The 25,807-nt window shown below is 33.3% G+C and overlaps 1 protein-coding gene across 4 annotated transcripts in view; it reads right to left on the bottom strand.

Moving 5' to 3' along the window:
• MPDZ (multiple PDZ domain protein) overlaps positions 1-25,807 on the bottom strand; it is a 145,546-nt gene that overhangs the window by 105,326 nt on the left and 14,413 nt on the right. For all 4 annotated transcript variants that reach the window (XM_011967898.1, XM_011967899.1, XM_011967900.1 and 1 more), the window contains exons 3-9: positions 13,750-13,959; positions 12,958-13,097; positions 11,745-11,958; positions 10,899-11,027; positions 9,098-9,307; positions 6,770-6,884; positions 6,374-6,462 (exon numbers count right to left, since the gene is read on the bottom strand). In XM_011967898.1, the coding sequence (XP_011823288.1) occupies positions 6,374-6,462; positions 6,770-6,884; positions 9,098-9,307; positions 10,899-11,027; positions 11,745-11,958; positions 12,958-13,097; positions 13,750-13,959 (1,107 nt within the window). The remainder of the gene's footprint in view (positions 1-6,373; positions 6,463-6,769; positions 6,885-9,097; positions 9,308-10,898; positions 11,028-11,744; positions 11,959-12,957; positions 13,098-13,749; positions 13,960-25,807) is intronic.

Genomic DNA, 25,807 nt, shown 5'->3' with positions numbered 1-25,807 from the left:
AAGAATAAACAGATAAAAAATGATCAGAAACAAGGCTGGAGACACATAGGCTGATCTAGGAAATTCAACACACTAATAAAAGAAATTATAAGGAGAAGATGATAAATGAGGGGGAAAAAATCAAAGAAATGATCAGGGAGAAGGGAAACTTACCCAAATCTACAGATCAAAGAGGCACATGAAAAATCAGAAAATGATGAGAAATAAATAAATAAACAAAACCTCACACCTGAATGTATCCTGATAAAATTCTTATATTTCAAAGATAAAAAGAAAAAAGATCTACCAGCCTCTAGGCAGCAAAGAGAGAGACTAGGTTATCTGTACAATTGTGGTAAAGAAATTACAAACCAAGAATCTTATACTTAGTGTGATGTATGAGAAAACAGAAATTGTGCTTGAGATGCTATGATTATTAATATCCTATACCAAAGCAAGTTGTAAAAAGGGTCACCATGCAGAAATTTAAACTAGGTGGTAAAGAACTACAATTCAGGGCATAAAAGAGCTGAGTGTTGTTAAATGTCAAGAAAAACTTAAGAGGAAGATTTTTTTTTAAGAGGAAAGAATGCTATACCTACCCAGGGATTTCCCCCTTGACTTCAAGTCCAAAGTCACCTGCAGAAGGGGCAATGCAGTAGATTGTGTCTAATGCCACCAGGAGGACAAGGAAGAGGCTGTTTAGCTGCTTTGACAGTGAAGCCAGAGGAAATTTCTGTTATGTTGAGACCTGCTCACCTCCCTAGCTTTGTCTGGGCATAGACCAGAGGAGGACCACACACAGGAGTGAGCCAGGCTCAAGTCTCTAGGTAAGCCATCAGTTCGTAGTGGGCTTCTAATATTCCAGGGGGTTCATTTGAAATTAGACTATTATTTAGTATGGGAAAAATTTACTAATTTGTAACTGTGTCTGATTATTTTGATTGGCCACAGGATAACTTATTCTATAAGAATACCCCAAGACATGAAGACTTGCCTAGGATTTCTTCTAGGGGAAAGGGAAGAACCTTCCCCATTAAAAATTAAAAGGGGTAGTTGATGACAAAATTTTTCAAGTTAAGATTATACCTAATAAATCCTCTTTGCCCAACATATTTGTTATCCCCAGCCAAAGAGTCAAAATATAAGAAGTCAACAGAAGTAGTTCTCAGAAACAAAAAGTTTAGAAAGTCCACTAACACCTTCTCTTCCTGAAAGTTTACTCAAAACACTCTACCCAAATGCGAGATTAATTAGATTTAAAATTCAGTAAGAAAACTGTAGTATCCAAGATTCAGTGCTGAGCAACAAAATAAGTAAAATTCAAATCTAAATAATAGTATTACAGCAACAAAACAGAATTTAAATGTTTCATGTCCCTAAAAGAAATATAAGGTAGTATGTAATAGTCTGTCTGTAACAACAAACTCTAAACAACGTAACTATCCATGATTAAGCCGGCCTCAATATATCACAACAGACCTACATGTGCTTACATAACTACCTCTCCCAGGTAAATTTTTAAGTAAAATAAAAAGGTATAGAAAAATATAATATGATGCTATTTAAACATAAATATATAGAATTTTTCTAAATTTTAAACCATAAACTAGTGGTTTCTATGAGAAGGCTTTTTAACCATGTTCAAATTTTATATTCTTTAAACCTTAAAGACAAAAATTAATCTAAAATAAAGGAACTTGCTATTTACTCTCACACTAATAAAGGAAAAAAAACAGCAAAAATCTCCACGTTGGGGCTCCATGAATATTCATAAAATGCATAGAACTTTAGGCTGTTTTTATCTGCAAAACATTTGTATGGTTCAATTCTATTAAAAGTGAAGTTTTATTAAGAAAAATCTAATGTGTATGATTTTAATAACAATAAACTAAAAGTATGTTTAAAAATGCATTTTTTTCCTTTATCTTCTGAACTTGATGACTTGGATTTCAAAATGGATTCCTTACTCAAATGTCAGAGAATAATACTAGCACAGAAGAAATTGCTATAATGGAATAGTCATGAACTTTTAAACCTAGACTTCTGTTCAAATGTCTTAGTTATCTTCATCTGTAACATGGAAATAAGATCTATTTTCCAAGAATTATACCACATGGCACTTTGTAATGGGAAAATACTCAGAAGCTGGTATTATTATTAAAAGAGTAAAGAAGTGAGTAATAAACATAAAAATCTCCAAGGCTTTCGTGGGAGAGGTTTCTCTTCAATATAATCACACCCATGCTATATATAAGCCAAAGTCACTGAAGCCTAAAAGGTCCTGGTTAGCTCTGGTTCCACTTTATCACAAGAGAGTCAAGAAATCAGTTCAGAACCCATGGTACCACAGAGAAGAGTGCAGTAGAACTAGGTAGTACAATGGCAGCAAATTGCCTATGCGCTGTCTCATGAAAAGAAGAGATCCAGGCAGGGTGCGGTGGCTCATACCTGTAATCACAGCACTTTGGGAGGCAGAGGCGAGAGGATCTGTCAAGCCCAGGAGTTCAAGACCACCTGGCCAAGATTAAAACTAAAAAAAAGAAGAGAGCCAACATCCTCATAATGTGCACTGCAGACACCACAATTAACAGGAACAATTACAGGGGAGAAATACTCGTTGCAACAACTTACAAAGTCTGGCCCCTGAGCATACTCAACCCAGCTTGCCAGGGCCTCCTCCAACATATCCTATACGTATAGAGAACTTCAATCTATGAACACAGTCACAGAAAATCAAAGGCAACATGTGATACTTTTCCTTATTTATATGCTTATTTAATAATTTTTTATCAATTATAATTTCCTACTGTTTTTAGCATAGATACTGAATATCAAACTAAAAAGAATGAGTGTATGTTTTCATCTAATGGTAAGTTTGATCAACTTTTGAAAACACAACAGGATCCTTTTGTCAAATAATCAAGTTATTAACAGAATATCAACATATGAAATGGGAAAAATAGAAATTCAGTCTATTCCTTGTCACTGTAATGCCTATAGTGAAACCCTGTGGATGTAGGAGTTCACAGAACACAATGTGTAAAACAAGAACCTTGTAACAAAATATTTTTAAGTTACAAAATAACACTTCATCAAAATAGTAAGAAATAATTTCTTAATCTCATCACTTCAACAACCACAAAATAAAAACAGATTATACTTCTAATAGCTGCTGTCCAAACAAAAATCAAACAAACAGACAAAGACTGCAGTTGTGAAAATGCAACTAAATGTGAAGAACATTGCTGCAAATATCTCAAAAGTCCACAAGATGGTGATATTTAGTAAAAAATTAATATATGATCAAAAGCATTGCATGATATTCTTCAGGAATTTAAAATGTTTGTATCTTTGTAGTAAAAGAATGTTCGCTAAAAATTAAAAATCAGAATACTGATGAGAGTGAAGTCAAGTGATTTTATTGAAAGCAGAAAACATTTCAGAGAAAAGATTCTTTCACCTTTGCCTCAACAATTTCCTTCATCACTGACCTTGCCTGAGAGGAATTATATTTGAGATTCCACTTGTACAAGAATGAAGATAATGACAAATTTAGAGGGAAGTTATCATGAGACCCTTCAAATATGTAATCATTTTAGACCCTCTAAATAATTAATATCAGCTTAATTATTAAACTGCTAACAGGTATTTTCAATAAAACACTCATTTGATTTTCCTGAACATCACACAAGAGAATTTTCCTTATCCCAACTTTGTAAGTGAAGAAACTGAATCAGGAAGTTTGATATGTAGTAAAACATAGAATTATAAGATTCAGCAATTCCACTCCTAAGTATACACCCAAGAAAAATGAAAACATATACCTACATAAAAGCTTGTACATGAACGTTCACAGCAGCATTATTCATAATAGCCAAAAAGTAGAAACAATCCAAATGTCCATCAATTGATGAATGGGTAAAAAAAAATATGGTATATCCATATAAAGGAATATTATTCAGCAATAAAGAGAAATGAAGACTGATACATGCTACAACACAGATGAAACTTGAAAGCATTATGCTAAGTGAAAGGAGTCAGTCACAAAGAACCATGTCTTGTATGATTCCATTCACATGAAATATCCAGAATAGGCAAATCCATAGAGACAGGAAGTAGACTGGTGGCTGCCTAGAACTGGGAGAATGGGGGAGAAAGTGAATGCTAAGGGGTACTGAAAATGTTTTTAGGGTACTGAACATGTTTTACAATTCATCGTGGTAATGAATGCACAACTCTGAATATACTAAATGCTATTGTACTGTACATTTTAAATGGGTGAATTGTATGGTATCTGAATTATATTTCAATCAAGTTGATTTTTTAAAAAGCTTTCTAATTGATTAATATAGATAACAGGAGAAAAAAGAGTAAATTCGCTATGCTTTCAATTTGTAATTCAGCATCAGATATGGATTTAGACTCCGTAACTATTCCTTCTCTCTCTCACTTTCCCCCAAAACAAAAAAAAATGTACAGTAATTCATTTACATTGTATGGTAAAATGAAGATACATAGAGAAAGCTCATTTCAGGCATATAGCCAGATGAGGTGGCAAGCATAATTTGATCTTTAGCATAGATTTGAAGAGATGAACAGGTGTAGGCAGGAGTTTCACAGAACTAAACCTAAGAAAACTCATGGAGCTACAATGTGGACTTAAAGGGAGAGATAAAGGATTCCTTTATTTTTTAAAATAGTGGTAGGAAAACACACATTATTTACCATCTTACCCATTTTGAATAGTACAATTCAGTAGTGTTAAGTATATTCACATTATTATGCAACAGGTCTCCAGAATTTTTTCATCTTGCAGAACTGCAGAAGTATACCCATTGAACAACTCCTCATTTATCCCTCTCCCCAGTCCCTGGGAGCCACTATTCTAGTTTCTGTTTCTATAAGTCTATTTTAGATACTTCATGTAAGTGAAATCCTACCGTATTTGCCTTTTTGTGACTTATTTCACTTAGCATAATGTCCTCAAGGTTTTTCAGTGTTGAAGCATGTGATAAGACTTCCTTCTTTTTAAAGACTGAATAACATTCTATTGGAGATAGATATATATATATATATATCACATTTTGTTTATCCATTCATAGATATTTGGGTTGCTTCCATGTCATGGTGATTGTGAATAATATTGCTATGAACAAGGACTCCTCTATCTTAATATCCTACTTTCTCACTATTATTAAGCATAAACAAATACCTATTAAGATATATCAGCATTCCCTCAAGATGTCTTTCAAAGAATATGAATATATGTTTGGAAGAATAAAGACCTCACAATTACAAAAGTTTAGTAAACACTAAGGTAAAACAGATAAACAGGTTTCTCTATTGCAGGACTTCTCGTGTGTGTGTGTGTGTGTGTGTGTGTGTGTGTGTGTGTCTTTTTTTAGAGACAAGATCTCATTCTGTTGGCCAGGCTGGAGTGCAATGGTGCAATCATAGCTCACTACAGCCTTGAACTCCTAGACTCAAGGAATCCTCCCGCCTTGGCTTCCCAAGTAGCTGGGACTATAGGCAGACACCATCGTTCCCAGCAATTTTTTTTTTTTTTTCAGAGATAGGATCTGCCTGTGTTGGGATTACAGGCATGAGCCACCAGCTCACTGAAGACACCCAGTTGTCTTCAATTTTTCTATGTGCACTGTGAATTCATAGGAGACTATACTATAGGCAGTTTTCCCCTAAACTTATTTGATCAGACAGTTTTGGTGCAGGGTCTCTTGAATTTCTGTTTCAGGCTGCAGTCTGGGGAGTCCAGTATTAACTGAACACTGAAATTAAAGTTGGACTCTTTTGTACACTGCCTTGAATAGCCATATGTTTAAAACACATTGATGTTAGAATGATAACAATGATAGCTTGATCTAATTAAAAGATCTAATTTTTTCCATTCTTATATACCCTTAGGGCTGAAAGGAGCCCCGGCCATAAAGCCAACAAGAACAGTATCATTTTGCTGATTAAAAAAAAAAATGCAGGCATCCCTAATTCATATTGCAGTACTCTAAAGGTACTGGACATCTGGTCTCTATCTCTGGAGTATCTGCAAGGAAAGTATAATAAGTGTAATATTAATGTAATAACTTCATTACAACCAGAAATTAGATACATCAGGAATTATTCAAGAAAGAAGTCTCCCCTTCCGAACTGAGACTAGTAAAGCTTATATCCAATGCCCTTATTTTACTTCCACAAAATAATAAAAAGGGTAATTGTAAAAAGAGCCTCAAGTCACCTAAAAAGCTTAAGCTTTTTTTTAGTACAGAGGTATTTTTTTAGTAGAGAGTTAACTGTAGCTCTCAAAACTAAGTAAACTAGGAGAATGCAATTCTCAACCATGAAAATTAACAAAGGTATTGTTAAATGTGTAACTTACTGCTATAATTTGGTCTCCAATTTGGATTCTGCCATCATGCTCAACAGCACTGCTTTTTGTAATGCTCTTTACAAAGATTCCTGAAGGTTCTAAGATTAGAAATAGGTTATTTTTCACAATTTTCAAAGCACATTCAAAGAATATCCATCTTCAATTCTCCAAATATAAAGCTCTAATTTAGAATAAATATGTATCATCTAGTAGAAACATAGGCTAAAGAATAAAATAATTGTTTTGTCTGTCTTAAATACAATATAAGAGTCGCCTACTTATTCCTAAGGAAGTTTTCAACCAGTTTATCCAACAATGTGAAACATGTAATATCAACTCAATACTCTATAAGAGATATCAGAGGTAACTGCCAAGTTTAAAAGAATATTTAATGTTTAAAATTACCCAATTTTTTATCTCCAATGTAACCAGCAATGGTAATTCCTAATCCTTGGACATTTTTAGTGAGTTCTACATCAAATGTCTCACTTTCTTCACCTTTCTGAGTAGAAGCATCAACCTAAAATAAAATCAATAAATATACAGTGAAATAAATACGTAAAAAGAAAGCCATGGGCCTACTTTAATTCTCTAGCAGAGAATTATAATAGAGATGATACCTTTAATCCTGAACACAGGGATAGGCATCATCATATTTTTTCTCAGAAAGGGATGTTAGGAATAAGATTGAACCTTCCCTTATCAGAGAATACATTATTGTTTGCGTATACTAAATTTTAAATCAAACAGTTTTTTTTAGCAAACTCTATTTTCAGAGATGGCTCATCTTAATTTCTGAAGAAGTTACGATGCAGTATAGCTGAAAAACTAATGTTATGAATTCAGATCAACAAGTTAAATCTAGCTTTGCCACTTAATCTAGAAAGAAAATACCACTTTTGTCAACTGTCTATCAGGAAAAGAATAACAACAACTAGACAAGCTACCATTTATTGAGCAGTTTGTGTGTAACTCAGAATTAAGACTTTACATGTCTTAATTCATTATCCCTCATAATTCCTCATAATTCAGCATCTTGAATGATAGCTGAAAGTGGGTTTCTCAGATGTCAGCCTTCTCTAATAGAATTGTTACTAATTCTATGTTGGACAGAAGAGCAAGTCTCCCTAAAATTAAGCACTAGTTAATTGGTACAATATATCATCGATAAGCTATTGGTACTATGTATTAGTATGGTGTCAGCAGATGCTACAGAGAACTGTAGGAAGGGCACAACAAAATCAAAGCTATAGAGTCTAATGGACAGTCAGGTTGGGGCTAGCTGATGTTTTCTAATTTCTTTAAACAAACTCTGACAGTCCACTTAAATGAGATATAATTTTACAGTAAAGTTTGATTTATTTTTTTCATTGCACATAATTATCTGTGCAAACTTAGCAAAAGTTTAAAGTTTAGATAATTACAAGAAAATGACAGGATGAAATCTGCTTCAATTGAAACAAATGTGTTTTCTATTTTTAATAAGACTTATGCGAGTGCTATTTTAGAGAGTGGCAATTTGACTATCGAATGGTTTTAAAAGGGGCACAAGCTTCAGAAATGATGATATGCACAGAACAGATATTTTTCTAAGCTTTCAATTATATCAAGTGGTTTTCGGTATTGCATTCATTTATATATCGCTGAATAAAATGTTTTGTTTACCACAAAAGAATGCCATTTAAACACTTTCATAAACAAGCTTTCTTTACTTCTTTCTCTTTGCAAAAAATAGCAACCAAATTCAATTCCTAAAAACAACAGAATCATGGAAATTACAAGTGTTCTAATAAAGTTTTAAAGGGCTTGTGGAGGAGGTTAGGATATTAAAAAAGAATTTGTAGCAACTGCTTAGAAAAAACTTCAATAGAACAAAACAGATTTTTTTACAACTATGGGAAAAGAATATAGGACTTGTATTTACTATAAGGCTTACCTAGAAACTGGGTGTAATTCTCTTCTTAAATATTTAAGAGATTTCTGGATAAATTATTTTGTTAATATTTATCTTCTGTAGTCTGGTGACCTATAAATCTGCTGATATACCCACTGCTTTCCAATAATTTCAAAATTTTCTAGCTTTTTCCATATCAAGTTAAGGACAAGGATGGAATACTATGCATATGAATAGAGCTTTTGTTGTAACACCAAAAGAATAACTTTTGTTTAAAAGTATATAACTGGGTCAGAATAATGACTACTTATTACAAATCTGATAATAGTTCTAAGACATACTTTAAAACAATAACACTAAAAGGTTTTAGTAAGCCTTTTTCATGCCCACCAAGCCTGCCCTCACTCCTCAACCTCCACACATTCAAAACAAAAACAAAAATACTAATGGAAGGTTAATGAAAGAGAATGATTAGAACTATGACCCACCTTACAGAGAGTCTTCTAACTGAGAAAAAGACAGAATTAAACATTTTAGATATCAGTACCAAATAATTTTTAAACTTTTATCCATACTTTTAAACATTATCCTCACAAATGTGCTGCTTACATAAAAATGTAAAATAATCTAGCATTTTTAAACAACCTATTTTTCATTTTACACATTATTCCTGATTAATAAAATATTATTAGTGCTAAAGCATCCCTACATTTGAATTTCATTACATTATTTAGCACTAATATATGAACATTAGTAAGTCTAGTTTCTAAATAAACATCACTGTCGTCATCTAGGTGCTATTTCTCTGACTTTCACATTAACTATTTTTAACTACTTACCCGCAACTCTGGCGTTGAAGTTGGGGATGAGGAGAGGGTGATGCCCAAAGCAGTGGGTGCTGTATGTTCTTCTATGGCACCTCTTGCAATCATCAACTTAACTCTATTTCCACATTGCCTAAGGACTTGTGCTACTTGCTCACTGCTCATTCCTGCTAGATCTGTGTCACCAATCTTTAGAATGTGGTCTCCACTGCATAAACGCCCATGCTGAGTAAAACAATATTGAATAATTAGACTATTATTATTTTAACTGCATCAGAAAAATCGCAAATGAGGAGAGGGGATTAATTTTTTAAAAAGCAATAATATGAGTTACCAAACAGGACATAAAACACACGGTTATAATATGAACTGTCTTTTGAAACATCCTAGCATCATTCGGTGTGATGCAATAAATGAAATCTACAAATATTCTTTAAATCAATAGTTCATATCAACTTTCCATTTTGACTTCTACCTACCAAGAGTTCATACGAACTTTTCACTTTGATTTCTACCCAAATGCCTTTTTGTGAATTTTTTGGAGGGAAAGAAAAAGATGCCATTAAGCAAAGTTTTATATAAGTCACTATGCAAATATATATTACCTAAAATATGGTATAAACCACAAGAAAGCATTATATTAATATCACAACTTTCTGCCTGGCTATTTCTATTATAAATGTCCCAAAAGAACTCATGTGCAGGTGAAATACTTGTGTAGTGAAAATTCTGAAAGATGTGAGGAGTGAAAAGCAGTCTATGAGCCTCCATACACATGCAGTCCATTAACTTTCTGCAATGATGGAACTCTTCTGCACTACTCAATACAACAGCTATGGAGCTCTTGAAATGTGGCTAGTCCAACTGAGAAACTGAACTCGTAATTTCATTTAATTTTAATTAACTTAAATTTTAATTTTAAAGGTGATATGCAGACAGCTACAGTATTGAAGAGTGCAGCTCCATACTGAAGATAAAGCATGTAAATATCACATGCTAGTCAACTAGAGACATTTCATTTGATGCTGCTAGATGCTAGCTAATGTTTAAAAGGAAGAAAAATTTGCATACTATTATATTACTGTTAATACCCCTACTGACAAGGTTGTCATTAAACAGGGATTTCATTTACGAATACAGGAAATATTTGATGAACTGGACTTCCTAGTTTAAGTTCAGACACACATGTACGAACAACCACTTTATTTTTTAAAAAGTTATAATCAAGGCAAAACTTACTTAAACCAGTAAGCCTTATCAAATTAAAATATAAATCATAACAAATGTGTTAAATCTTTTCTCACATATATTGCAACAATATCACATATCATAAATGATAATGCCTCAATAAACTACTTAAGTGATAAAAACAGGCTGTTTCATATACAAAGACGATACCAGTGACCCATCACTAAAGCAACAAGTTGATTTTTTTTGCCTGAATAATAAAGTATATTTTCCCATAACACCCTGTGACTACAAAACAGCTGACTAGGTTTATGAATATGAATTATGACTATAAAATAGTAGCTACCTCCACAATTATCAAATCCATAACCTTGGCTTTAGTCTGAGGTTCAAAAGTGTTAAGCCCATTGTCTAAAACTATAATTTAAGATTAATGTCCCTTTTCAAAGGTATTCCTCCCCTAGGTCTAAGACAACACTTCAGGGACACTCAATAAAACGAAAGATTCTAACTCAATTTCTTTGGCATCATCTAAGGCCAAAGTTTCTTCTCTATAACAAAAAAAATGTAAAAGATGTACCCATATTATTTGATAAAATAGCATAAAAGATCTATTGATGTAGCCTACCTGATCAGCTACTCCTCCAGGCAGAATGGTTTTTACTATCACACCGGTTGCTTTTCCTCCTATGATGCCAAATCCCAAACCAGATCCATCATTCACCAATTCAATAGTTTCCACGTGTTGCCAGTGAACCTACAAACAAAGCTCATATATGAATTTGTAGAAATTTATAAAGCACTAACATTTTATATTACAGTAGAAATTTTTGTGGTTATTAAATAATTAAATTCAGACATAACGAGACCTAACAATGTCCCTTTCACTTGGTATACTTCCCTTTCAACAGAATGTAAGCGCTACTGACAGAATCATTCCTGAAATTATCAATATATCATCATAATGATTTCACTTCAGCAGTTAAAGACAGGCACTGATTTGCAAGATCTTTTGTAGCACTTCTTACAAAAAAAGAAAAAGATCAAGGGAAAAAAAAAGGTCACATGTTAAGAATGTCTTCTGCACAATCCTGCCTTGAGGCAGGATTCCAAATTAGATGACTTCTTAAAAGTTACTGACAGCTAACTGTAACAATATAATTGTATAATTTTAAAATCAAAATCAACAATGTATTCGTCTACAGATAAAGTCAATTTTTGTTAAAGGACTACATTTTCCATTTTTAAGGAATGCTGTCAAAGGAAAAAACTACACAAAGAAAAGTAATGGTTGTTTCAGAACCTAGAAGCTTTATCATGCTTAAAGAACAAATATTCCAGGCTAGGGAAAGATAAAAGAATAGTCAGACAAAAACTAAAGAAGTGCAAAGACCCTACACAAATTAGAAACTTGGAGACAACCAAAAAGAACTTGAGAAATACGTTGTTCCTTTTGAAAATTTTAAGTACTCACTGGATTAGAGTGAGCTGAGATGGTGCTGGCTGCAGATGGAGAACGGGAAACTATGGGGCTGACGAGCTGAGGCAAAGAGCCTCTGGCGATAACTAGCTGGACAGTATCCTTGGCTTTCTGCAGGATGCTGACAGCCTGCTGATGTGTAATTGTCTGATCAAGAGCCTGTCCATTGATAGCAAGAATTTGATCAGTTTCTTTCAATCTTCCATCTCTATCAAGGATGAAAAAGGGGATAAAAGACAATCTGAGAGTTCTCAAGGAAATGACAGCTTCTTTAGCATGTATGTTCAAGTCATTTTTAATCCTAGTTTTAATTCCAATACTCTAAGCTTTTTCCTGCAGTTCTACTTTTAAAAAAATATACGCTTTGGCTGCAGGTCATCAACTCTCGTAAGGTTATTCCACTGCTACTCCTACTCAACTCCTCCCATTTAAAAGTACTCTTTATTTCAGCTCCCCATTCAGCCTACATGACATCTTGGATATTCCCATCTTCTAAAAATGAAAGTGGATATACCTATACAGTTGGCCCTCTGTATCCATGGGTTCCACATCCACAGATTGAACCAACTGGGGATCAAATATACTCAGAAAAAGTAATGCCACAACAATAAAAAAAAATCACACAAATTTTAAAAATACAGTATGACTACTAATATTTACATAGGATTTGCATTGTGTTAGGCATTATAAGTTAAAGATGATTTAAAATATATGGAAGAATGTGCACAGGTTATATACAAATATTATACCACTTTATATAAGGGACTTGAGCATCTGCAGACTTTAGTATCTGCAGGAGTCCTGGAACCAATTCCCCATGGATACTGATGGACAACTATATTAAATTATTGCTTTGGGTATATAAACAAATGCAACTCGAATTATTTTGGGTCATTTCCAGTATAGTGATTTTTAAAATCTAACCAAAAAGAGCCCATTTAATTAACAATCAAAATAATGTTATCCTCAAATTTTTCTTTCCTTACCAAAACTTAAGTAAGTTATGACTATATTTAAAAGCTACTCCCATTTCAAAGGACTTGCTATTTTATCACAACAATGTTAATGACTTCTAAAAACTGGTTAATAACCAGATTATGTTCAATTATTTGTTTCTATTCATTATTATCTTTCTAAATTCCCGCACAGTGACCAAAACCTTCAGAATGTGGTATCGAAAACAAAGTAGACGCTGTGACCATCTCACCTATGAGCCACACTGCCCTCTTGTATCTCTTGTACAAATATTCCCAGCTCTCCTCTGTTTTCACTTCTTAGTCCCACAACACTAAACCCAAGGCCTCCAGATGGAGGTTTGAGGAGCTCAAAAACTTCTACATGGCGACCCTGTTTAGGAAACAAAAAAAGAAATAAAATTAAAAGCCAGGCCATGCATGGTGGTTCACACCTGTAAATCCCAGCACTTGGGGAGGCCAAGATGGGAGGATCACCTGAAGCCAGGAGTTAGGGACCAAACTGGGCTACATAATGTGACCCTATCTCTATAAAAAATAAAATTAAAACTTAGCTGAGTGTGGTGGCACACATCTATAGTCCTAGACACTCAAGAGACTGAGGCAGAAGAATCCCTCGAGCCCAGGAGTTTAGAGCTGTCACAACACTGCACTCCAGTGTGGGTGACACAGCAAGACATGTCTCAAAAAAAACTTAAATTAAAAGCCAATTATTGCAATAACAGTCATCTTATTAGAACCATTTCTTTGTTTAGAAAAAAAAGAAATTGAAAAAAATTTTTCCAAGGTAATTGTTAGCACTTTATCCTGAAGAATATTTCTATAATACAACATATAATACTCAAATTTAAATGATGATAAAACTGTACTAGAAAATCTCTGAACCATCTAAACTCCCACAACTGACTTTTTGTTCCAATTGTTTCAGATGTTATAAATGTCACTATATTCTCCAAATTATCCACAATTTGATCACATTCTTAAATTATTAAAGGTATTACAATAACAGAAAGAAATGTTCTTACCTGGGCCATATTTTTGATAAGCTGATCAAATTCATCACAAGCAGGTTTCCCATTAATGTGTGGAATACCAGATCCTGTAAGTGCTTCCAGATTCCCGTTGTTTGGGGATAATAAAAACGATTCATTTTGCAGAGTAGGAATCACAGCTGGGCTGAGATGAGGAATGTGGGCATATTCAATATTTGAAGTTGCTGAAGTTGCAATATTTACCTAAGAGTAATACAGGGAGTATTAAGAATTTTGACATTCCATAAACTATTTCATAGGAAATATTCCAAGGGTACAAGGACGTACATATGAAATTTCAAAATGTCCGAATCCTTTGATCCAGCAATTCTATTTTGGGAAATTTATTTCAAGGATAAACATTAGGATAATACACAAAGATGTGTGTGCATCACTAAATGTTCAATGCAGCACCATTTATTAGATGGGAAAATTAAAAAACTAATTACTTCCAGGGTTCAACTTCAGGGTACTCATTAAAACACACCCACAAATATATCCAGACATACATGTTTTTGTCCTCAGATCCTATGAAGTAACCTCTGAACTCTCAGAATTTCCTCTCTCAGAATTTCCTGAGTGATGAGGTATCTTTCTCCTTCATGGTGGGCCCCAAGGCCACATGATATAAGCCCAAACTCGGAGTTGAATTTTAATCATATGGGCAGGGCAATCAATCACACCTATGAAATAACACCCCAATAAAAAATTCTGAACACCAAGATCAGGTAATATTCCTGGGTTTGCAACACAGTCAAACACAGCTATACATGTGCTTGTGCTTTAAGCTAAGTGCTATTATGAGGGTCAAAAGTTTTTTTTAAAAAATTAAAACTTTATAAAGCAAAAAAAGTTACAGTAAGCCAAGGTAACTTATTATTGAAGAAAGAAAAGTTTTTGTAAATTTAGTATAGCCTAGGTGTACAGTATTTATAACTTATGTATAAACTCTATGCATAAGTTTTTTACCTGTCCTTAAAAATAAAACAGAAAACGCATTAAGTTACCAAAGTTACCAATAACCCAATCATTATAATGGCTATCTAGTAGCATACAGTATATTGACTATTTAGCAGTGTTCAGTAATGTCCTAGGCCTTCACATTCACTCACCACTCACTCACTGATTCACCTATAGTAACTTCCAGTCCTGCAGGCTCCATTCATGGTAAGTGTGTCCTATACAGGTGTACCATTTTTTATCTTTTAACCACATTTTTACTGTACTTTTTCTATATTTAGATACACATATAATTACCACTGTGCTACAACTGCATACAGTACTCCATATAGTAACACGCTGTACAGGTTGGTAGCTTAGGAGCAACAGTTGTTGCCTAGTTGTGTGGTAGGCTATACCACCTAGGTTTGAGTAAGTATACCCTACAATGTTTGCACAAGGATGAAATCACCTAATGACACATGGCTGTACTCTATACATATTGTCACACATAGATCAAGCACAAGCTTGTCACACAAGCTTCTAGTTTGGAATCCTCCCATAATCTGCACCATGCATCTCTTCCTTTGGCTGACTCTTAACTGCATCCTTTCCCTACAAGAGATGATAATCATGTGTATAACAGATTTCAGAGATTCTCTAAGACCTTCTAGTGAATTATGACACCTCAAGGTGGCTGGGGAACCTCGCAAACTTGCAGCTGATATCATAAGTGAGGGTGGTTTTATGTATCCTTATACCTTTAAGTTTGTAGCTGGACCCTAACTTGCCGCAGTTGGTATCAGAAGTGTGCGGCAGCACTGGCAGTCTGGAGGACTGTGCCCTCAAATTGTGCTGACTGGCTAACTCTAAGTACAACGACACACGTAACAACAATGGAAAAGATCATCCCATTTTGGGAAATGATTTTATAATTATTTGTGTGTGCCTGTTACAAAGAGTTTGAAGTTAAATATAAATAATAATAAAGCAATGCAGTCAATCCTAATTTCATATTTATGTTGGGTGTCTGGATTGTGACTTTTTGTCTATAACTACTTAACAGAAAGCTTACTTCAATGATGTTTTGGGGTCACTCTCTGACCTCATCTCCTAGCAGTCTGTCCCTCACCCACTTAGCCTTAGCTGTGCTCCCCTCCTCACTGTGCCTCAAACTGCCAAGGATATACCACTCTACCAGACAGGTATATCCTTCTCCAAATATCCACATGCTTCCTTATTTCATTCAGGTGTGCCCAGCCTCACCACAGAAAAATCCTCCTTGGCATCCCTATCTAAGACAGCACCATTACACTTCACAAACTTACTCTGCCCTGTTTTAATTCATGGCACTCATTACCACGTGATCCACACCCTGCTGTCATGAAGCTTTCATTTCAGTCAGTGGAGATAGACTAGAACGCAAAAACTCTCCAGCAGAAATTTGTGACTATTTTGTTTTTACTATGCCCTCATTCTCTAGAAGAATGCCTTATACAGAGTTGATGTTCAACATACATTGGCAGAAAAAAATGTTTATCTATTTTTTAAGGATCTAATTCTGATCCAGTCTCCCGACCAACCTTTCAAGTATCATCTCAATTCTAAGGATGATGAAATCATGTAAAGTCACACACCTAAGCTGTTTGTGACCTAAATTTTTTTCATCATGGTGTTCCTATCATCCTGTATTATACACAAAACATACAGTTCTTGTATTATACACAAAACATTTTAGATATCATTTTTGAAATAAAACATTAGGCAAAGAACATCCCCTGGCAGAAGCTATCAAAATATTTCACAATATGTCACCAAAATCTACACATAAGAGTTACCTATCCTTAAAAATAAAACAGAAAACTCATTAAGTTACCAAAGTTACCAATAACCATTATATTGGCTATCTACAATCACAGATGAAAAAGAGATCAATGTGATGAGAAGAGACTTTTGGGAATCCTTTTAAATGTTTATTTTAAAATCTATAGCAGACACAATCAATTATTACTTTTTCAAAAGTAAGCTTCTTATGCCAAGACTGATTTTTTTTTTTTTATCCTGAGCCATGACAACTTCAATAAAGTCTGCCAGCAGAAGATACACAGCTCAGGTTGAAGCAGATGGCATAATGAAATTTGTGACAGGCTGAGGATCCCACACACCAAGACCTAATGGCTATGGTATGTTTACATAGGAAAAAATATTTGGACTTACGCTATGGTAAGCCAGAATGAACAAATCGCATTCAGAGAATAGAGAATCTGTCTATAAGAAATTCACGGTAAAATAGAAGCTCTGATATTATGAAATATTAGGTATAAAGGCATTCTAAGAGTAAAGTCAGTGGGAGCAAAACAAGTAAAATATTATAAAATGAGAACTGTATAAAAGTATTTAATATCAATTGTCATTTCCTAATTTGTAAAAGGTTTGAGGAAGTTCAATGACTCCTCCTACTTCATCCCTGACCTTGAGGTCTACATAAATGTAAAAGCAAAGGTTACAGAGATCACATATTTAAAAACTATTATTTAATTATACCACCATACAAAAGTCTTATTTATACATTGGCAAATTTATACTCATAAGAAAAAGCAGAAAGGCACCTTTGATTATGCTATAATTCTTTATTTAAATGGCTTTCTGAACTATAATCTCTTTGAGGAATAGGAATGTATCTTATTTGCCTTGATAGGTCTGTTCATAGCAGTCATGCTATAAATGTTTAATGAAAAGATCTTGATTCTCATCCTTGGTCTACAGAATATAAAATAAACAAAAGAAAACATAAATATCTGGCAATTTTTATATACAGATAAACATTCTGTATAATTTATGGAAGTTGTTAGTAAATGGGCAAGAGTTACCAAACAATTATCTGTTTTCTGTTTAAGTTCTGGCTGAACATTTCAGTCTAAAAGAGGCTTTTATGTATTTAGTAAATAAACATATTAATTTATGGATTTTAGTTAGTGCTATTACCTAAAACATAACCAAAATACTATACAAATTATTCAATTTAAAAGTCTGCAAATTCTATGTGAAAGGGCAAGCTAAAACATCTTCTAAGTATTTAACAGTATAGGAAAAGTCCTCTTATAAGATGCAGTTAGAACTAGTATTGGTTCACATGCTACAAAAGGTCAAATAAAGCAGAAATCATAACAAAGAACAAATATGTACCTTACTTTAACTTTAAAAAATGCATGTATATTCATCTGTATATAGGATTTGTTCATACATGCAATTTGTTCAATCTGGCTTACCATAGCATAAATCCAAATACTTTTTACTATGCAAGCATACCATAGCCATTAGATCTTGGTGTGTGGGATCCTCAGTCTGTAACAAATTTCATAATTCTAAATATCTTTTATCATAAATATGTTTTACAGTTTGATCAAACATAACTAACAATTTCACCAATAACTGTTTTATCAATTCACCTATATAGTTTTTTAAAATAATTTAAATACTTTTTCACAGAAAAATAAACTTGTCATAAAATTGTATATTATATAATAAAGTTGTGCAATTATAAAATAAATACAACTGGTACAAATAGCTTTAAAAATGACTTTTTGAGAAATGCACATTTAGCTGGTACAAGCTAGCGAAGGACACAAACTAGAGAAGGTCTGAGTAGACAAGTGTTTAGTGCCCTAGGTATCATTCAATATGCCTTCCAGAAGAAATGGACAGTATCTTCTTAGCAAGTTCCTCATTTGCAGGTGTGCTAGGAGAGCTGCTTCTAGAATAGCATCCAAGAAAACATAATTTATCTTTAGTTCTATATACAATGAAGGTCATTCTGTGTGAATAACTGTATCAGAGTAACTTTTCCACTGAGAACAATTAAAAATGTGTATAAGAGCTGTTAAAAAATAAATAAATAAACCACTTTAAAGGTATCAAAAAGAAACCAACTCTTCTGCCATCCTCTATTGATGCAAAACAAAGCAGTATCCAGCCCACATCAAAGAAGAGGGGAATATACAGAAGCATGAATATCAGAAGGCAGGAAATACTGGCCATCTTAGAGGCTGACTAGCATGGTATATCATAGCAAAACAGCTAAAAGCCAAGATAGAAAGAAAATCTTAAAAACCACTAGAGCAAAAAGGTATCTAATCTTCAAAGAACAATAAGACCAACAGCTGACTTCTCAAGAAAAACAAAGGCCAGATGTTAATGAGATGATTAAAAAACAAAAAGATAAAAATAACTGACAACCTAGATTTGTCACGCCACACACCACACACACACACACACACACACTCCACACACAGTTACCTTAGATTTGCATGAAAGAAATACCAAAGTAAAATCTTGGGCAGGAAAATAATTAAATCTCAGATGATCCCTACGCAGAAAATATTACAGTACAAAAAGGAGTTTAAAAATGTAAATCAGGCCGGGTGCGGTGGCTCACGCCTGTAATCCCAGCACTTTGGGAGGCTGAGGCGTGTGGATCACCTGAGGTCGGGAGTTCAAGACCAGCCTGACCAACATGGAGAAACCCCGTCTCTATTAAAATTCCAAATTTGGCCGGCATGGTGGCGCATGCCTACAATCCCAGCTACTCGGGAGGCTGAGGCAGGAGAATCGCTTGAACCCGGGAGGCGGAGGTTGTGGTGAGCCGAGATCGCGCCATTGCACTCCAGCCTGGGCAAAAAGAGCGAAACTTCATCTCAAAAAAAAAAAAATAATGTAAATCAGTATGAATTCCTTAAAACAGTAAATAATCTAAACTTGTGGAGCTTTAAAGATATATGTAATTAAAGTACATACAGTTGCACAAGATGTAGGAGTAGGGTAAATAAAGTTGAAGTGTTTCAAGTTCCTTGCATTTTTTAGAAAGTGGTAAAAGTACTAATTAAAGTAGAATCAAAGAAGTCAAGGATACATATATCTGACATATGACTCCTATCTAGAATATATAAAGAAAACCCAAAACTCAATAGTTAAAAAAAAACCAACTAGAAAAGGAGCAAAAAACAGAGAGACATTTCATGAAAGAGGATACATGGATGGCAAGTAAGTACATACAAGAAATTTAGCATCATTAGCCATTAAAGAAATGCAAACTAAAATCACAAAGAAATATCACTACGTACCTATCAGAATGGTGAGGATGTAGAGAAGCTGGATTGCTCAGACATTGCTGGTGGAAACGTAAAATGGTACACCCCACTGAAAATAGTTTGGCAGTTTCTAAAAACAACTAGACATGCATTTACCACACAACCTAGCAATTGCACTACTGGTTATTTATTGTAGAGAAATAAAAACCTAGGTCCATACACAATTGCTCACAGCAGCTTATATATAGTGAAAAAAATAGTGAAAAACTGGAAACAAAATACCCCTCAATAGGTACATCCAATAAGAAATACTACTGAAAAATAAAAAAAGAAAAATATTAATATATACAACTTCAAGATATCAAGGGCATTATGCCGCATGCAAACAAGCCAATCTCTAAAGGTCACCTATATTATGATTTTATTTTTATAACATTCTTGAAATGACACAATTATAGAGATGGAAAATGAATTAAAGGTTGCCAGGGGTTACAAATGTGGGAAAGGGGTTAAGTATGACTACAAAAGAATAGAATAAGGGAGATCTTTGTGGTGATCTTGATTGTGGGGATAGCTAGGTAAATCTACGTAAGTTAAAATAAAACAAAACAAAACAGAGGGAGAGGAGGGAGGGAAAGGAGGGAGGGATGAATTTAAAACAAATCTTGAACTGAATGATAAGGAACATACGACACACTGCATATACTGCAAACTACATCCAGAATTGTTGGATATGCAGCTAAAGAAATGCTTAGAAATGTAGACTTAGATGTAAGAGGGAAAAAAAGGAATGATGAAATGTCAATGAGCTGAGCATCCGAATCAAAAAGCTAAAAACAGAAAACCAAACTCAGAAAAGGAAGAAAATAACATACATTACAGCAAAAATCAACAAAACAGGAAAACGATACAATAAAGAAATTCAAAAAAGTCAAAAGTTGATCTTTGAAAAGAAGATGAGATTAATGAAACTGATAAACCTGTAACAATACTGATTAAGAAAATATAGTAAACACAAATTTCCAGTATTGGGAATTTAAAAAAAAGAACATAGACTCTACAGGCATGCAATAACCTTATGCAAAAAACTGGGGAAAAAATACATGAAATGAACAAATTCCTTGGAAACACATTTATCAAAATACCAATAGTGTGAGGCGGACTACTTGAGGCCAGGAGTTCGAGACCGACCTGGCCAACATGGCAAAAACCCATCTCTACTAAAAATACAAAAAATTAGCTGGGCATGGTTGTGTGCGCCTATAATCCCAGCTACTCGGGAGGTTGAGGCAGGAGAATTGCTTGAACCTGGGAGGTGGAGATTGTATTGAGCCACTGCACTCCAGCCTGGGTGACAGACAGCAACTCTATCAAAAAAAAATAATAATAATAATTTTATATCTATCAATGAAATTGAATGCACTATTAAAAATCCCCCCTCCCCGCAAAAACAGAACAAGAACAGGTTTAGAGTTTCACTGGTAAATTCTTCCCATTTTTTTTTCCAAATTAAATCAATTTTTTGGTGACAAGAAAAAGACGGAATTGCTCTCTACTTTTTGTTTGAGGCCAACAAAACCTCAATTGCCAACTCCAACAAGGATTATATTAGACAGAAAAGCTATAGATCATAAACATAAATAGAAAAATACTAAATGAGAATGTTAACGACTCAATTCAAAGATACTTAAAGAGGAAAATGATTATGACCAAGTTGGGCATCCCAGAAATGTAAGGTTGAGTTAACTTTTGAAAATCAGTTAGTTTAATTCACACAATGAACAGAATACAGGAGAAAAACAGGATCAGCTCAAAAGACGGGAGAAAAAAATAATGGATAAAATCCATGCTATCACCACTTCTATTCAATATTAGACCCAAGGTTTTAGGTCATCCAATAAGGCAAGGAAAATAAGTTAAAAGTATAAAGACTAGAACTGAAGAAACAAAAACCATAATTATTTGCAGACCACATAATTGTGTATACTGAATATCCAAATTAATCTACAAATAAACCATTAGTTTTAATAAGTGAACTTAGTAAGTTGGTGGATGTAAAATCAATATCAAAAAATACAGTTTAGTATTTCCCAGCAAAACAATTAGAAACTAAAATGTTTTCTAAAAATACATTTAAAATATGATAAAATTTTTTTAATTGGAACACAACATGGAGTTTAGAAACAGACCCACACATATACGATCCCGTGATTTACAACAATAATGACAATGTAAGGGAGAAGGGATGATCTCTTCAATAAATGGTTCTGGATCAAATGGATATTCAAATGGAAAATTATTTATAAACATACACATGCACATAAATACTTTATTTCTACCTCATATCCAAAATTTAAAAGGTAAAACTTTAATAAAGCTTCTGAGAGAAAATCTCTGTATTTTAGGAGTAGCCAACGGTTTCTTAAGTAGGGCAAAAAAGAAAAAAAAAAGCAATAGCCATGAAGAAAAATTTTATTTTTAAAATTTAAAATTTGTTTTTAAAATAAAAACAACTTCTGGTCATTAAAAGATACAATTAAAGGAATGAAAAGGCAAAATACAAAGGAGAAAATGGTTACAATACAAATATCCAACAAAGAAGTTGTATTCAGGAAATATAAAGAACTCTTGTAAATCACTAAGAGAAAGACTGAAAAATCAATAGAAAAATGGGTGGAAAAAAAAAACAGGAAGTTCCCAAATTTTGAGAAGATATCCAAATGACCAATCCCACATGGAAAGGTGCTCAGCATTATTATTCATCAGGAATATGCAAATTAAAACAATAAAATGATAATATAACATATCCCCCAGAGTCACTAAAATTGGAGAAAATAAATTTAAAGTGCGTAGTACTAAGTGTGAGCATTGATGTGGAGCCACAAGAACTTTCATACACTAAATATTGTGAAAGAGTTGGACTTATAATTGCCTTGGAAAACAGTTTGGCAGAATCCATGAAAGCTGAATATATACCTTAGGACCCAGAAATATCACTCTTAAGTGAACATCCAAGAGAAATACACACTTATGAATATTAAAACATAGGTACTAGAAAGTTTACAGCAATTTTATTTATAACAGCCAAAAACTGCAATCAACAGAAGAGTGGACAAGTATATTCTAGAATATTCAAACAGAAACTGAAAAAGAACTACTGTTACACATACAATACAAATGAATCTCACAGACACAAAGACAAGACAAAGAAGTCAGGCACGAAGCATATATGCGCAGACTGTATTTACATAAAGTTCAAATAGTAATACTTATCTCTGAGGTAAAGTCAAAATAGTAATTCCTAAAGAGGAGGATTAGGACTGAATGAAAGGTGAAACAAATTATGAGTGCTGATCATTTTCCATATCTTGATTTACATAAGGGTTACATGTATATCTAATTTGTTAAAAAAAATCCTTGGGCACACCTTTTCCCTTTAATATATGTTATTTCTCAATTTTTCAAAGTTTGCAAAATAAGACATATAATCAAAGCAAAAAATCTGGGGCATTCCAATGAAAGATGTAAAAACACGTCTCTTAAAGAAGGCAAGTAGTAGCAATGGCCTGTATACAGAAAGCTACATCTTGTCTATCCGTAACTATGAATTTAAAGTTCATTGACCAGACATTCACCTTAAAATGAGGAGAACAGGAACTAAATAACTGAAGACGAAGTTTGGTCTACCACTGTGACATGTGGCCCTCCACCGGCTTGATGTGGATTAAATGGGCTAATTCCCACTCCCAGAAGGAGTGCTTTAACAAGTGCTCAGGTAAAGATGAATCCTCAACAAACATATTTTAACCTCTGTAACACATTTAGATTTGTCTTCCACAAATATTATAAATTTTTAAAACTTTTAATAATTTTATTGCATACAAAATTATTTTTTGGAAATAACAATTATGCCATACTTCCACACTATTTTGATACATGCTGGGACAAGGCTAATGTAATTACGAGATTTCAAAATTATAAATTACTTATACCTCTTTTCAAAAACATTTACAATATTTTCACCATAACTACATGATAATGCACTCAATTTTAAACCAATAGAAGATTTTCAAATACATATATTCATTTAACTAAATGTACTATAAAGCACTAAAATATCACTTCTTATATTTCATCTATTCCTTCTGAGTTGTTAACTGAAAAGAAAGTTAATATTAGCTCTGTTTTAATGGTTACCATCCATCTTTCCAGAAGTATTTCTGTAAATACCTACAAAAATGACTGCTTAGGATCAAACTTTATTTCATAAAGCATTTTTTGGTAGATTATCAAATCTGTTTTATGATTGTTATTTTGACTTATTCTCAATACACAGTATACCAGCAAGAATGACCAAAATACTTTTATATGTCTGATGGATGTTATAATCTATCATTTAAAAGCTAAAATATACGTTATCTTAAATTAGGTTAGTAAGAAAAAATGAGTACTACTTTTGCAACCCTAGTTTTGGTAAATTGTTTAAACAGACATACATTGCTAGTTCAATTTCCCATATTTTTTGTTTATTTGTTAGACACCTTAACATAATGAGAAACAAGAAATAAGCCATTCTTCAGGGAATTTGCCATAACAGACGCACCTCTTATAAACGCAGACTTTTATTTTAAATCATGCACCTTGTATTTTCTTCTTGCAGAACAAAAAAATGTGCTTATTTTCTTGTGAATTTACCAAAAATGCTGTAAAACACTCTCTGGAAATGATTCCAACTATGAAATGCAAAGATTGGATGCTGAGAGCATTCAATGAAATACAGCACCTAAAATGATAGCAATCACAAGAAAAATTTTTTATACATGATAGGACTCCATTTCAAGTTTGGAACCTAAAGAGGCCTCCTTTTCCATAAATCTTTCAGTGAAATACTGATTAAAGCACAGCTCTGATGCATTATTGAACAGGCAAACCCTTGCACAGTAATTGATGGTGGCACTCTGATTTAATGATCCTTATTTTTAAAGCTAATTAAAGAAATTGAACTGCATGTTCAAAGGGGATTAGCTTAATGTGACGAAACTATTTTAGACATAAGGTAGCTCCCGGCTCCTGAACTAAAGGAGACAAAAAACGGAGCAATAAGTTATAAGAAGGGAAAACAATATTTTCAAATACAACAAACAAAATTTTACATTTTCTATGAGACCTTCCTTTCATTTATTCAAGTATTTATTGAGCATCTAAAATGTCTTAAACATCACTAGGTGATAGGGATAGTAATTAAAATGACAAAATGCTTTCCATAATCACTAATATGTTAAATATCCTACAAAATTATTCTACTAAGCTTAGCTCACTCAGCTACTGAGATAAGATACCTTTCTGTTCACAGCTATGAATTCTCAAATACCAAAACAGATAGTAATTGAGAACACACATTATAATTTGCAGATACTTTTAAGTAGCCTTTGACTAACATTTGCTGATAAATTTAAAAGATAAGGGTATTCAATTGAGAAAGTAAGTCCTTAACACAAGAATGTTGATAGAGTCATTTTAAGTAATCAAAATGTAAATTTTCTGCACCCGCCCCTATATAGGTACAAATGCATATTTGTCTTAAAATTCTCTTGTGCTAAAAAAGTTAAACTGTGAACTATAAAATTGAAGACAGAAAGCAAAGAAAGCTTAAAAACTAAACAAGGAAATAAAGTGTATGTAAGACTCTGCCTTTTCCCTTTTTATATTTGGGAAGGTGTTCCTGGATGATCAATAATCTACCCAATGTAACACTGATTGTTATAACCTGTTAAATGACAAAACCAAATACAAAACTGTAGACTTTAGCTTTTACACAATGCTGTCAATTTAAGTGGATGAATGAGGAGTTAACAGACTATTTTAATATTTTAGTTTTTATTCAAACCTGCAAAGATCTTATTCATTCTTTAAACTACATAATAAGAGATTTTTATTAAAATCAATCCACAAGGCATACTGCACTAAATACTGAGCTGTGTGTGTATATATATATATTTATATTTTTACATATTTATATAGTTTTT

This window comes from Mandrillus leucophaeus, unplaced genomic scaffold (genome assembly GCF_000951045.1).
Source record: "Mandrillus leucophaeus isolate KB7577 unplaced genomic scaffold, Mleu.le_1.0 Scaffold818, whole genome shotgun sequence".
NCBI classification, from domain to species: domain Eukaryota; kingdom Metazoa; phylum Chordata; class Mammalia; order Primates; family Cercopithecidae; genus Mandrillus; species Mandrillus leucophaeus.
The sequence above is the reverse complement of the archived record's forward strand: the minus strand, read 5'-3'. Positions and strand labels throughout refer to the sequence as shown.